The 14,434-nt window shown below is 35.3% G+C and overlaps 1 protein-coding gene and 1 pseudogene across 3 annotated transcripts in view; one reads left to right on the top strand and one right to left on the bottom strand.

The window, feature by feature from the left end:
- Positions 1-14,434, top strand: part of LOC112013726 (protein FORGETTER 1) — a 61,497-nt gene that overhangs the window by 21,306 nt on the left and 25,757 nt on the right. The window contains exons 23-32 of one of the 3 annotated variants that reach the window (XM_065780389.1): positions 63-183; positions 312-423; positions 508-631; positions 701-778; positions 867-985; positions 2,698-2,751; positions 3,459-3,561; positions 4,104-4,232; positions 6,354-6,465; positions 7,490-7,887. In XM_065780389.1, the coding sequence (XP_065636461.1) occupies positions 63-183; positions 312-423; positions 508-631; positions 701-778; positions 867-985; positions 2,698-2,751; positions 3,459-3,561; positions 4,104-4,232; positions 6,354-6,465; positions 7,490-7,521 (984 nt within the window). In that variant the 3' untranslated portion in view covers positions 7,522-7,887. Of the gene's footprint in view, positions 1-62; positions 184-311; positions 424-507; positions 632-700; positions 779-866; positions 986-2,697; positions 2,752-3,458; positions 3,562-4,103; positions 4,233-6,353; positions 6,466-7,489; positions 7,888-14,434 lie in introns of those variants that run through there. The other 2 variants (XM_065780390.1, XM_065780391.1) reach the window with 2 other exon arrangements.
- Positions 7,895-11,531, bottom strand: LOC112013740 (metacaspase-4-like; annotated as a pseudogene).

The following is a 14,434-nucleotide window of genomic DNA, read 5'->3' as shown; positions in this document are numbered from 1 at the left end:
CTAAAACCAGTGGAAAAAAATAAGCGGTATACTGTGGGAACTAACAAACTCATACTTTTCAGGATTCTCTGCCAGTTGTACCTCCTGGATGTTCATCGGAAAAACTAGAGACAATCCAAGATTTCATTGTGAAGGCTAAAGCTGCTCTTGTGTCTGTTGGAATAGTTAGGGACACAGTTCTTGGTAATTTTTAATACTAAAACCATCTACTTACAACTGAGTGGAATAAAACCATCTACTTGTTCACATTCTTGTAACTATCACTTTTACTTGGTTTTATATATATGATTGAGTCTTAAAATTTGGCACAGCTAATGGAAAAGATTCTGGAAAGTTGTCTGGCCGTATTGTTGACTCAGACATGCATGACGTTGGACGTTTCCTTAATCGGATTTTAGGCTTGCCCCCTGATATTCAAAACAGGTCTGTGGGTTGTTGATAATAAAGTGATATGGTCACTGCAGTAAGAATTGTGCTTGTTATCTTAACACATCCATCGAAACACAGGCTGTTTGAGTTATTCATCAGCATCTTGGATCTCCTTATTCAGAATGCACGAATTGAAGGGAATCTTGACGCAGGGATTGTTGATATCAAAGCTAATGTCATTGAATTGCAAGGAACTCCCAAGGTTAATTCTTCTTCTGAATCTCTCACCAGGTTTTCAAATTTTGTCTTACTAATTTCTTTTTTTGTTCAGACTGTTCACGAGGATCAAATGTCTGGGGCATCAACAGTGCTGTTTACTTTCACTCTTGATCGTGGAGTCACGTGGGAGGTGTGTTTTCCATTCCAAATGTTAAGTTGAGTTGGTTTTTGATTTTGGAAAGTAACTAAACATGTCTAATTCAATTTTCCTGTGTCAGTCTGCAAGTACCATGCTTGACGAGAAGCAAAAAGATGGGCTTAGTTCAGCAAATGATGGGTTCTATGAATCTAGAAGGGAGTGGTTGGGGAGACGTCACTTCATTTTGGCATTTGAAAGGTATTATATTTGGATTTTCTTATATCCATGCTTTTTCTTGTTGAATCTTATATCCATGCAATCATGCACTTATATAAATATAAATATAAATTTCCTGTGTACATGGTCTACTTTTTGATTTTTAATAAAAAATTTATTACTTATAAAAAATATACATTTACATAAATAAATCAAAGAAGGAATCTAGAACAACTTATCGTTTTCATGTCTTCTTTATATATATATTATTTTTTGGGGGGTTTCAACTTTCTGACTTGTTGGCTTGTCTTCATAAGAATGATACTATTTCTAAAATGCTAAGGGCATGTTTGGTGTGAGGATTCTTGTTTTTGTTTTCAAAGCAATGTGAATATGTTTTTCAAAAAATTGGGTTAGAAATCAGTTTCCAGGGAACAAATTTTTGCATTATGTGTGTTTTGGCTGCATTTTTTGAGAATTTTTTTTAAAGAACTGAAAGCAAAAAATATTTTGTTTGAGGCCAAAATATTTACAATAATGCCATTGAAAGCAATTTTCAGAGTACTGAAAACCCCCCAAGGGCTGTTTTTAGAATAGATGTTTTGAACACTGTATTTTGGAAACTATTTTATTAAAACTGTATCCTCAAAACACCTACCAAACACTAGATTCATAAGTGGGACCCAGCATTCTCAGGTTTCAAAAGCAAAATAATGTGTATTAAAAACCTTCTACCAAACTGGCCCTAAATTGATACAATAAGAATTTGGATATCTTGTGCTTAAAAATGCAAGGAATGTTGCACCACTATGCTCATATTATGGGTGGCAGTTTCAAAGTCAACCAAAGTCATACATATTGAATTTTAGATTAGAGGTACTAGATCTTTGGCAGCGTTCGGATGAGAGGAACTAATGTTGAATAAAATTGTTCCTTATGTGTATTATTTAGTCCTTAATTTAGGTAAATATTTCTCCCTATCCTATTTTTTTTTGTCCAGTCTTCTATTCTTGGTTGTCCTAAAATACTTCAGTTTTAAAAGTCAACTGTCATTAATTACTTTTTTTCCAATACCCCGCCATTTATTTTATTTAAGTGTGTGTCTCTATGTGTGTGTGTGTATTAAAAGTGGACAAAAATAGGGGACAGAGGGTGTATTACATTTTAACTAGACTGGACTGTATATTGGTATTATATGGGATTAGCTAATGTTATCATTTTTTCCCCTTCAAATTGCTTGTTATTCATCTTGCACAGTACCATTAAGTAAATATCTACTTTGGTTACTAATTGCTAGAATACAAGTGGCTAGAAACTTCAAAGTCCAGACATGCTTCTCGCATTAAGGGAAGTTATCTTGAGTTAGTTGAACAATATGAATGTAATTTGATGTTCTTATATCAAAACCTATTGCTTCTCTTTGACATGTTGAAATTGCGGGCTTGATTTTACTTTTTACGTTAAACCATCCCAAGGTCTATATCTGTTGACTATATTTTTTTGTGGTTAAGTTACCTAGTGTGATTTTTTCACTTTACTATTGGAACTTATTTCCTTTTTATTTTGAAACCATCCCATATAGTTTATTCTTTACTAAATCTTATAAAAAAAAAAAAAACCTCAGTTGTCATATTTATGTGCGCCTGCATTACTAATGCACACCGACGTACACAATAGCATATATATAATTCAAATCAGTTAAGCCACCTGCTTGACTTGCTCTTTTCATTGTTTTGCTCTGAATTGTGTTTCAGTTCTGCTTCTGGAATGTATAAGATAGTCCGTCCTGCTGTTGGGGAGTCAATAAGGTATAGATTTTTTATTTTCATAATTAATAGATTTATATAATAAAAGATCAAACATATTTTATATGTAGTATCCAAAGTACACTGCCTGGTTACTTCGGGTTCTCCTTTTTGTTTATTCTTATTTTCAATGAAGCACTATTACTTGTAAAGAAAAAAAAAACTATGTTTTATGTGCAATTCTAAAATATGAAAAACTTGAAATCTTAACAAATTTTTAAGATTTAATATATATTGATTTTTAATCATCTTGATATTTTTTAAATTATGTGGAGGGTGTAAGGAGATACTATAATGCAATGTTGGACGTTCAAAAACTCATCCAATAAAAAGTTATTAAGTGGTGTGGAACTAACATAATTACATTAGGTGTAGCTTAAATTTTAGCCTATATAAATAAATAAGAACCCTGAGTAGTAAGTGCAAAGGATTCCTTGTATTACCTCCTTAACTACTTGAATTTCTCTCTTAAAATTTTATGAGTCTTTAGAATTAATTAAACTGTCATCTATCCTGTACTAGTGCAAGAATCTGTACTGTAGATTTTTAATTTTTAAACCTGATACCCTAAATTAATGGTTGGTGTANTTAATAGATTTATATAATAAAAGATCATAACTATATTGTCTTTTTCTTGGTAGTTACCTGACTTTATTAAGCATTGCACTTTAACCTCTAATTTCTAACCACCTTATTTTTATGTTCTCCAGGGAAATGACCCTGTCAGAGCTTAAAAACAAGTACAGAAAATTATCATCTTTAGAGAAAGCTCGTAGTGGTTGGGAAGATGAATATGAAGTATCATCTAAACAGGTAGAGACTGTTGATGAAGTTATTTTTGTATATATAGTTGAGTGATGTCTGCATAGAACAACATTAATGATCAGTTTCATATGAATAATTGGCTAATTAGGTGTACATGACTTGATATTGAAAATTGCTATTATATTTGTGATTAAAGGCATGAATTGCTTACTCGCTATTCTGTAACAATGCTGTTCAAGCCACCTTCAACTAGATGCATATGCTGAAACAATGTGGCTCATAATTTCTTTCGACCTAATATTTCCTAAAAAGTCTTGCTGGACTATGAAGATTAACATTTAGTTGTTCCGACTAAACAGGTGGAGACTCATAAATGTTTGACACTGCAAACTCATTATTTTTTCAACGTTATCTAGTTTACACACCACATGGTACAAATTTTTTATTTTAGCAGTAACAAAATTTTTAACAAAAAAGTGTTGTACAAGACTAAAAGAATCCCAATGTTAGATTATGTGTTAATACGAATCATGCCTGTCGATTCTGTTTTTTTTTTTTGGTTGTTGTAGCTTATTTATCTTTATTTGTAGTGCATGCATGGCCCCAATTGTAAGCTTGGTGACTACTGTCAAACTGGCAGAAGAATACAGGAAGTAAATGTATTGGGTGGGATCATCCTTCCTGTTTGGGGCACTATTGAGAAGGCCCTTTCTAAGCAGGTAACCTTGCTTCACCTGCTTCTCAATTAATATATCTGTGCTGGTTTTGTAATTTGCAAAGCAAATAGTTGTTAAAAGGAAGCCTGTTTTCGAACTTAGTATTAACTGTGTTCAAGATTCAAAAGAGTCCTACTCAGTTCTGCATTTATTTACCAATAAAGTAGAAGGTAAACATTTTTATGTTCAGGTTAAAGTTCAGAGTTCATTGCATCTGAAGGTGAACAAAATTTAGAATTGGAAGTTGGATATTAATTGTGAAACAAGTTTGTACTGTTCCAAAAATTAAAAATTAAAAAAAATAATAATAATAATAATGTGACAAGTTGTGTTATGCAGACACTAGAATGTCAAACTATCTCCATGATTCTAGGTTGTCCTCTACTTCAATTGCCTAGTCTCTCTTTCTTTCTTCCTTCTTAATAGAGGTTTTGAACACTCTTATACATGTTCTTTCCAAGATTAACCCATTGGAACTACTTCCTTGAACCTCCCTTTTCTCCACATCACTGCTCAGGTTTTGAGTGAAGCAGCAGAAAATACGATACAGCAAAAGCAAGCTACTTTTATTTTACTAAGTTTTCTTTTAGTTTGTTTCCTCATTGTCCCCAAAGCTATGTCGTCCAACTGATCCTATCAAAAGGGGTAGTTTATCCCTTAGCCTAATTGCTTAGTCATTATCCAAATTTCAAAAGGTGATCGAGTTTGTAATGGGGTAAAGGACAAAGTATAATTTTTAGAATAATGTTTGATACAGAAAATTATTAATGTTCAATTCTCAGTTCAAGTTGATTCTTGCCATTGAGAAGGCACCAGTCAAGGGGTCCAGGAGTAGATTCTTGGATAAATAAGATATTGATATTGGATGCTTATTTCTCCGATTCTGTGTATTGTAATTTTGAATGCTTGATAGGTGTTCTTATTCCTGGAAAAGGGAATTTGGGAGCTTGAGCTCCATCAAAGATTACTTTTGGGTACTTCGTCCTGATTTGGAATAAGAGTGTCACAGGGCAACCAGAACAATTTAACAATAAAATTGTAAGATAGGAAAATAAAGGAATATGACCAATGAGTCCTAGCTTGGAGTTAGCACCAAGTGGGAAAACCACTAGGAGTAGGCACCAAGGGTGGAATTGGTGTCAGCACCAGACCAAAGAGACCAAACAGCCATTTGTTTTTTCATTTATCAAAATATCAACCATCTCCTCAAGGAGTACAATAGGTTACTTATAAAGGATTGTTAAACCCTAGTTCTAATTGGCGTAGGAAACCTTAATTTCCTTATTACAAAAATAGCCCTGCTTCCAAATTCAAATACTAATTGTCTAATAAACTACTAGGACCTAAAATATAAAAATGCAATTGACTTGCAAACATAAATAATACTAAATAAAAATCTTCTTGTGTCTCCTGTATCAAATAGTTAATCACAGCTATCTATCCTAATCTTTTTGGGGCTTTTGCAGTGTGCATCCTAAATTACAAAATTTTGCAATAAACACCTTTATTTGTGATTATTTTGCAATGTCTACCCCACTGTCCAAATTTATGTTTAATTTCAAATAAATTAAACATGGTAGTTTAGGTTTTAGGGTAAACTTAATCTCAAAAAAGAGTGTTGATTGCAAAACTTTAGTAGTTTAGGGTTTCAAGCGCCCCCACCCCCCAAAAAAAATTTTAGAGTCTGGCTTTGCTGCTTATTGTGTGTGTGTGTGTGTGTTTTGGTCAACAATAAGAAATTGAATCCCTATTAACAACCCATTTGGATAAATGTTTGTTATCTCTGGTGTCTTTGGAAGGTGAGAAACAGCAAAATTTTCAAGGGTAAGATTTGGATGCTAGTATGAGGAGAGACAAATGTGACTATATATTAGTCTTTGCATGGCCTTCTCAGGTGGGGTGGGTTGGGAATTCTGTGTTTACACGTCTTGTCTAGTAATAAGCATACTTCTTTCTGACCCTAATATTTTAGTTCATCATGTTAAAATCTAGAGGTATTAAGACTGTATTTTGGCTTGCTAGAGAGTAATAAATTTTGGCTTTGGTCCTCCAATTGTGAGGACTAATGTATATTTTGTTCTACTTAAATAATTACTTATCTATGAGTACTGAAATGTTATGTAGGCCCGCCAAAGCCACAAGCGGCTGCGTGTGGTGCGTATAGAAACTACTGCAGACAATCGCCGAATAGTTGGGCTTCTTGTCCCCAATGCAGCGGTTGAATCAGTGCTTCAAGGTTGCTCTCTCTCTCTCTCTCTCTCTCTCTCTCTCTCTCTCTCTCTCTCTATATATATGTGACTACTCTGAGGCATGCATGACAACGTCCTAGGCATGCTTGGCAACGTTCTCGGACGGTGTCCTAGGAGTCCCATATCGAAGGTAAACCCCCCCACTTGCTGCCTTATAAGTTGTGAAGCGAAGAGAGTAGTGTACCATCGGTTTAGTTGAAGGGAGGACGTTGCCAAGCATGCTTAGGACGTTGCCATGCATGCCTAGGATGTTGCAAAACATGCCGAGGGCGGCCTAAGAAGTTGCCAAGGCTACAAGGCAAAAAGCCCTTGGCCTGAAGATCCGTACATTCGAGGTACCCACAGGAACCAATCAAATTCTCTAACATTTTGGGACAAACAAGCCAATTGCTTCAAGACTTCAATCCTTCAATTTATTTGAATGCAAAACTGGGAACATAAAATGCTTCAGCTGACCACACCCTTCAACGAAGATGGGGCCGGTTGGGAATTCTGTGTTTACATGTCTTGTCTAGTAATAAGCATACTTCTTTCTGACCCTAATATTTTAGTTCATCATGTTAAAATGTAGAGGTATTAAGATTGTATTTTGGCTTGCTAGAGAGTAATAAATTTTGACTTTGGTCCTTCAATTGTGAGGACTAACGTATATTTTGTCTACTTAAATAATTACTTATCAATGAATACTAAAATGTTATGTAGGCCCGCCTCAGCCACAAGCGGCTGCGTGTGGTGCGTATAGAAACTACTGCAGACAATCACCGAATAGTTGGGCTTCTTGTTCCCAATGCAGCGGTTGAATCAGTGCTTCAAGGTTGCTCTCTCTCTCTCTCTCTCTCTCCGCAACACTATATTATTGATATCAGTGGGAAAGATCCAAAAATACATCTTTAGAGAGCTCATGAATGAAGCTTCCAACTACATATGTTATGTATCCTGATCAAATTTATTTCTTCTGTGGAATTCACACATGGGGGAAATCAATATAATTTTTATTTGCGCACATTGCAGATTTAGCATGGGTACAAGATATTGACGATTGATATGAACAGCTTTTTGCTCAGAGTGATAGCTGTTTGTATCCGCTATCACTCCTGCCAAGATGCAACATTTTTGAAGCAGGGAACGTAAAATGTTTAAAGGAGTCCATGCATGGTTGTCACTGAAGAAGAGGAAGGAGGGGAAAGAAAAAGAAAAAGGCATACTCTGCACCATCCAAAGGCACTGTGCAGTCCCATTCATTGTGATTTTTTTTATTCTGGAATCTGGCTCCAATTTTTTTGTGATATAATTTTGTCTATTGTCAACATTGTCACGAAAGGTGAAAAGACGATAGGTTACAAGGCTGTATTGATCATAGTTCTACTTGAACTAATTTTGTATCAATAACCATACTGTTTTAATTTAAATATTAGATGAAATAGAAAAATCCTTTTTGAATAGATTAATTTACCAAAACCAAAGCAAAGCAGTACAATTACATCAAACAGACACACCTCAACCAAAAGGGCCAAAACACGTTGTAATTTATTCCCACTATGAATACATCAAATAAACTTGTAGATCAGCACACAAAAGGAGCATCAACATGATGGTCACTGCAATAGAGGCCGGGTCGCTGGCTAAAACCCTGGCTCTTTAGCAGCTGTCTAGCCCTCAAAACAAGCTCCTGATTGGTGATTTCACCACCCGTCTCCTCGATGATTTTCTGGAATCTGGCTCCAATTTTTTTGTGATATAATTTTGTATATTGTCAACATTTTCACGAAAGGTGAAAGACGATAGGTTACTAGGCTGTATTGATCATGGTTCTGCTTGAACTAATTTTGTATCAATAACCATACTGTTTTAATTTAAATATTAGATGAAATAGAAAATCCTTTTTGAATAGATTAATTTACCAAATCCAAAGCAAAGCAGTACACTTACATCAGACAGACACACCTCACCCAAAAGGGCCAAAACACGTTGTAATTTATTCCGACTATGAATTCATCAAATAAACTTGTAGATCAGCACACAAAAGGAGCATCAACATGATGGTCACTGCAATAGAGGCCTGGCTAAAACCCTGGCTCTTTAGCAGCTGTCTAGTCCTCAAAACAAGCTCCTGATTGGTGATTTCACCACCCATCTCCTCGATGATGGTCTGAATTGCATTGCTAAAAGCTCCATATGCTGCGGTAGCACTGCCTACAGGAGTAGCATCAGCTGAGTTTTGGGCAGTCTGGCAGCCACTAATCAGAATTCCGTTGTTGGGAAGTGCTCGCTTCATTGATCCAGCATAAGCCTCTTTCTTGCTACCTACTTGTGTCTCCAGGGCTGGCTTTGGATACCCCTCATGGTTCTCCAGGCTTTGTTTGAGGAAATCTTGAGCCAGACTTCTATCCATTCCCAACAACCCACCACCCTCTCCACTTTCACCTTCATCGTGCCTATGCTGAAGTTTGTTAAAGATTACCTTCATGAACTTCTTCACCTTTGGGATTGCATCTTCCCCACAGATGCTGTAAAGTGCTGGCCGTAGCTTCCCAACATCAATGTCATCTTTACCGGTTTTATGCTTGAGTATTTCGATGAGAGTTGAGAGCGGCAGAGACCTACTATTTACATAGCCGTGCTCCCCATAAGCAATATCTCTGTCAACATCTTCTTCCTCCTCATGATGACGACAATGTGGGAAGCGGATTCCATGGGACTCAAATGCATCTTCCACACTCTGTTTCAGGAAATTTCTAAATCTAAATCCAGAGCTTGAGCCTGAGCCATTTCCTTCACGCTTTGTACTCTCCCCAATCTGCTCCTTAGCCTCATCAATGAGGCCACCGCTGTGGCATGAATCAGAGACAATGGTCAACCGGCAACCTTCTGGGATCTGGTCTACGAAATCCCTGAAATCATCATTTGTTTACACACACAGTCCCACTAAGCGTTAGCATCTAGCATCCCTTTTTCTGACCAGGAAAGATGAGATTTAACCATTCAAATGCCATGATCCTTTTGTGCTGTCAAGGAGCTAATAATAATTATGATGAATTGAATTCTTCCAACCAAGGTTCCAAATTCCAACGCACGTTACTAAATAAAACACTCCCAATATAAAAAATTAAAAAATAAAACTTTTTTGAGGAAAAATTTCACCCCAACAGATGAGGATATTTGTAGATTAACATTATGAAGGGATAGAATATAGTAAATTAAAACGGGTTTGAAAGATTATTGCAAACTAGCATCTCGAGTTTTAGAAACTCGAGATCTATATGAATCTTGAGCCTTAAACACTCGCTTCCTACTTGTTGACTTTGTTGAGTTGGACATGTTTATGCTACATAGATCTCGAGTTTTTAACAGTTGAGTTTAAAAAAAAAATGAATCTTGAGTTTTTTACACTCGATTTCATACAGAGAACAGAGAACAAAAAACGTACAAACCCAGAAAAAGAAGAAAGAACCCAAAGATAGAAAGAACCCAAAAAAAAAAAAAAAAAAAAAAAAAAAATAAGAAAGAACCCAAAGACAGAAAGAACCCAGGAAAAAAAAAAAAAAAAAAAAAAAGAAGAAAGAAGAAAGAGAGAGAAAGAAGAAGATCCACAGCAAAGAAGAAGACCCACGGCATACAAATCTAGTCTCCATCAAGCACATTTCGATCGTTGATCTACGGTACAGTTCCCGATCTCTATCACTGAGCAAACGATTTGAACAAATTACACACAACTCTTAAAGATGTGAATGATTTGAAAGAAAAAGCTATGGGAGAGAGATGAATAAGATTGAGACTTTTTGTTGATTTTTCAACCAAAATTGCCTCAGCTGGTCTAATGCCTCTGTGTGCATTGCTTGCTTTTTGTTGTCTTGGTTTGTATTGAAAAGGGTCTTGTTGCTTTTTGGGTTTTGAAGGGTTGAACATTTGCTGGAGATTGGTGGGTTGGTTCTTGATTGGAGCTTCTTCTTTCTAAAGTCAGGTACGTTTGTGGGGTTGTATTCCATAGCTATGCATTGGAACTTGAGTCTTAGAGACTCAAATTTTATGTGGAATTGTATTCCATAGCTACGCACTGGAACTCAAGTCTTAGAGACTCAAGTTCCACTTGGATTCCACGTAGAATTTTTATTCACGTCAGTTGTCTCAGAACTTTGAAACTCGAGTTTTTAAAACTTGATTTGCTATTGAACTCGAGTTTTAAAAACTCGAGATGCTAGTTTTCCACTTTCTTTCGCAACTTGTCAACTAGCAAAATTCTTCTAATAATAAGGTTAAATGGAAAAAAAAATTCCCCAAGAGACATTGCCATCAAGCATTGGAAATACAGATCATATTGCCTCTTCCATAAATTTCTCTTAGTGTTTTTTATCATGATGTTTTATTTGTAATGCACATATAGATTGAGAATCAAATAACAAAAAACCAGGGGTCACGAATCACGATCCACATCAATCCATAAATTCGAGAAATTCAAGAAAGATTTTTTGTTTTGTCTTTTTTCCAATGAAAATCTAAGCATCATTTAGGAATATACCCTAGGACCATTTCTAGATCATGTTCAAGAATTCCACAATCAGACAGAGATTTGAAATCATAGTCATCACAATTATGAAAAAGAAAAAAGAAATCCAATAAAGTAAACAATCAAAAAGGAACCATAACACAATAAAAAAAAAAAGATTAAAAAAGATGAGAAAGAAAGAGATATTAACTAGTGATGAGATTCATATCACAGGGAACAATGCACTCATCATATCCTGTATCATCATCTTCACCAGTCTCCGCTGGCAGACGAGTCTCGTGGCCACTGTAGTGCACAAACAACAAATCTCCTGGCTCAGCCAATCACACTAGATCCTTCAAAGCCTTGCGGATGTTTTTCCTTGTCGGCTGAGTGTAAGACTCATCTGTGTCGATCAAAACAGTGATGTCTTCCTCTGAGTATCCATACTTGTCCACCAAGCACTGGTACATCCTCTTCACATCGTTGATACACCCTCTCAGCTCTGCCTTCGTATCTGGGTAGTTACACCCTATCAGCACCTCCTTCTTTGTCATGATGATCACTCACTGTTTTCTCGATTTTTTTTTTTGCTTTTAACATTATTTTTGAAATATTTTAGTTAATTGTCATGTTTGCAAAAGTATGTAGCAAACTAGCATCTCTAGACTCTAAGGCTCCACTTGGGAGTTCATAAGGGAATGAAAGAGAATGGAATGGAATTATCATAAGGGAACGGAAAAGAATGGAATAGAATGAAATGTAAAGTAAGGGAAAAGAATAGAATGGAATAGAATGGAATTAAGACATTGATTGGATGTTTTAAAATAAAGGAATGGAAATGAATGAAAATGAATAAAAATGAATGGAATATAAGTAATCTTGTTTGGGAGCAGCATGGAGGGAATGGAATGGAATCATTTTATGACAATATTACTATTAGACCCCTACTTTAAAATAAAGAGTTGAATATATCAGAGTATTTTGGGAGTTTTAGTAAAAAAATCATTAAATCTAATTTCATTCTCTTTTATTCCTCCAAATTTCGGGGAGAATGAAAATTTGAGGTTTTAAGGGAATAGAGAGGAACGAGTGTTCCCTTCTACTCATTCCATTCCCTTCCACTTAAACTTCCAAACAAGAAAATGAACTTTCTATTCCCTCCATTAAAACTCCCAAATAAGGGAATGGAAGAATATTCTAAAATGATTCTTTTCATTCATTTCCATTCCATTCCATTCCCTCCTCCCAAGCGAGGCCTAAAATTCGAGTTTAGAGGTTCAACTCGAGTTTCTAAGACTTGAATTGCATGTGATGACTGTCTGATGCGGAAAAAAATCCACTTGGAAATCAAGGATTTAAAACTCGAGTTCCCATTCTTTCCATTCCACGAACAAGTCTATTTCTTCTTCTTCCTCAGTTCTTTTCTTCTTCCTTCCAGATTCGAGTCTTCTTCTTCCTGCCCTATTTGGTCCTCTGTTCTTCTTCCTCTCCTCATCCTCTTCTTCTTCTTCTTGTTCTTCTTCTTCTTCTTGTTCTTCTTCTTCTTCCTTCCTGATCTGTTCCTCCGTTCTCTATTCCTTTGTTCCTCTGTTCCTGCCCGATCTGATTTGTTTTGATTTGTTTCACTATAGAAATCGAGTCTTGTGAACTTGGATTTACTTTTTTCAAAATCGAGTCTATAAGACTCAAGATCTATGTGGCAAAAAAACCCCAGATCAGCAAGTGGAACTTGAGTTTTTGAGACTCGATATTTAGATTGAAATTGAGCCTTAAAAATTCGAGATGCTAGTTTTCAATGTTGTTTCTAATGCATGTCAACTTATTATGTTTTTTTCCTTCACCAATGCTATCCTGCAAATTACCTCGAAAGACAAGTCACAACTGATAGAAACAAAAGCTATCTGTGAAGGGTCTCAATGGGTCTATATGTATATCTATATTCTCTTGGGATCTTAAAATAATTTTTTTCTTTGTCTTTCTGACTTATTTTATTTTGGTGGAAAAGAAAAAAAGAAAGGGGTTTCCAACCACTATTCAAAGTTTTTAATGGAATTATTGATAGTAATAAATAAATTAAAAAATTCTTTATTTAACTTTTCTTTTCTGTGAGTGGTGGGAGTCATTCTTTACTACTTGCTATTCATGGGCAGTGTGTTGGCCAAAGAGTTTTAAGCAAAAAAATACCATATGAGAGCATAATGGCTTTATTACTTTTTATCTTTTGCACAAAAAAGAAGAGTAAAATTTTCCCATAAAAAAGTAAATTTTTCTCATAAAAAATGTAAAGTTTTGGATTGACTTTTATTAAAAGGAAAAATTCTAGAACCACAATCAATTCTATATCTATTTTCACAACTATATGATGTGGCTACAGTTTATAATTTATATCCTAATTATTTAATTTAATGTTTTTTTGTGCCTTTTACACAAATATTAAATCAAAAATTAAAATTGAGTGTTCACTTTATAATTTATATTCTATCAATCATAACTTGCCATATATTTCTTTTCTTTTCTTTTCTTTTTTCTCTTCCTTATAAAATAATGAAAAAATAGCAATTTATAATTTACATCGTTTTCCCTATTTCCTTGTGTTGTGAAGTTAACACCTTTGAGAGACTTAATTGAGTAGTTAATATAAGGGCTTGGCTTATTTCCAGTACTTTTTTAACTAAACGTATCATTTTATTTTAAATATATAATGGCAAGTGGTGGTGGGTTTAATTTTCACATTTTATTTAGTTAGTGGGTGACGTGACAGTCTCTCATTAAAACAAAAGGAGATTCTAGTAAAAAAGTGCTGGAGCTAAGCCAAACTTTTAATATAACATATCAGGATACCACTTGACCTAAAAGGCTTAGCCCTATGGGTATGAGCCTAACTGTATTCAATTAACCACTTACTTTTCTTATTAGTATTCAATGTGGAACTTCACTCTTTAGCCAACCACACTATTCACACGTGAATATCACAACAATTTTCCCTTTTCATGTGTGAGTCTTCTAGCTACGGAGTCACTAGGGGTACTTCAATTTTAATCTCTCCCTTGAATAGAAGCTTTTTCTTAACGATCCAAGTGTCATGCATCACCATCACCAATAGTATGCCCTTTACTCGACCATGGTTAGGGTGAACAGTGTAGTCTACCTTGCACAACTATAGGAGTCATTAACAGGTACCTGGTAGAACTCTTTACTCAACCATGAGTGGAGGCATGGGAGTCTTCCTCATTCTACTTGGTGGAATTTACTAACAAACACTTGCCCCCAAACTGCAGCGCATGGTGCAATGCTAAATATGACCCAAAACTGCACCAAACCACACTAAGTACACCCCTAATTGCATTCCCACTAATTAGCCTATTCACACTAAAGGTTTTCCCTTTTCTTGATAGATAACTACAACCTTGACTAGAGTTATACTTGTTCGGTCTCACTAGACAACTTTGTTGTGATTCCATCTCCTTCAA

This window comes from Quercus suber, unplaced genomic scaffold (assembly GCF_002906115.3).
Source record: "Quercus suber isolate HL8 unplaced genomic scaffold, Cork oak 2.0 scaffold_234, whole genome shotgun sequence".
Classification (NCBI taxonomy): domain Eukaryota; kingdom Viridiplantae; phylum Streptophyta; class Magnoliopsida; order Fagales; family Fagaceae; genus Quercus; species Quercus suber.
The sequence above is the reverse complement of the archived record's forward strand: the minus strand, read 5'-3'. Positions and strand labels throughout refer to the sequence as shown.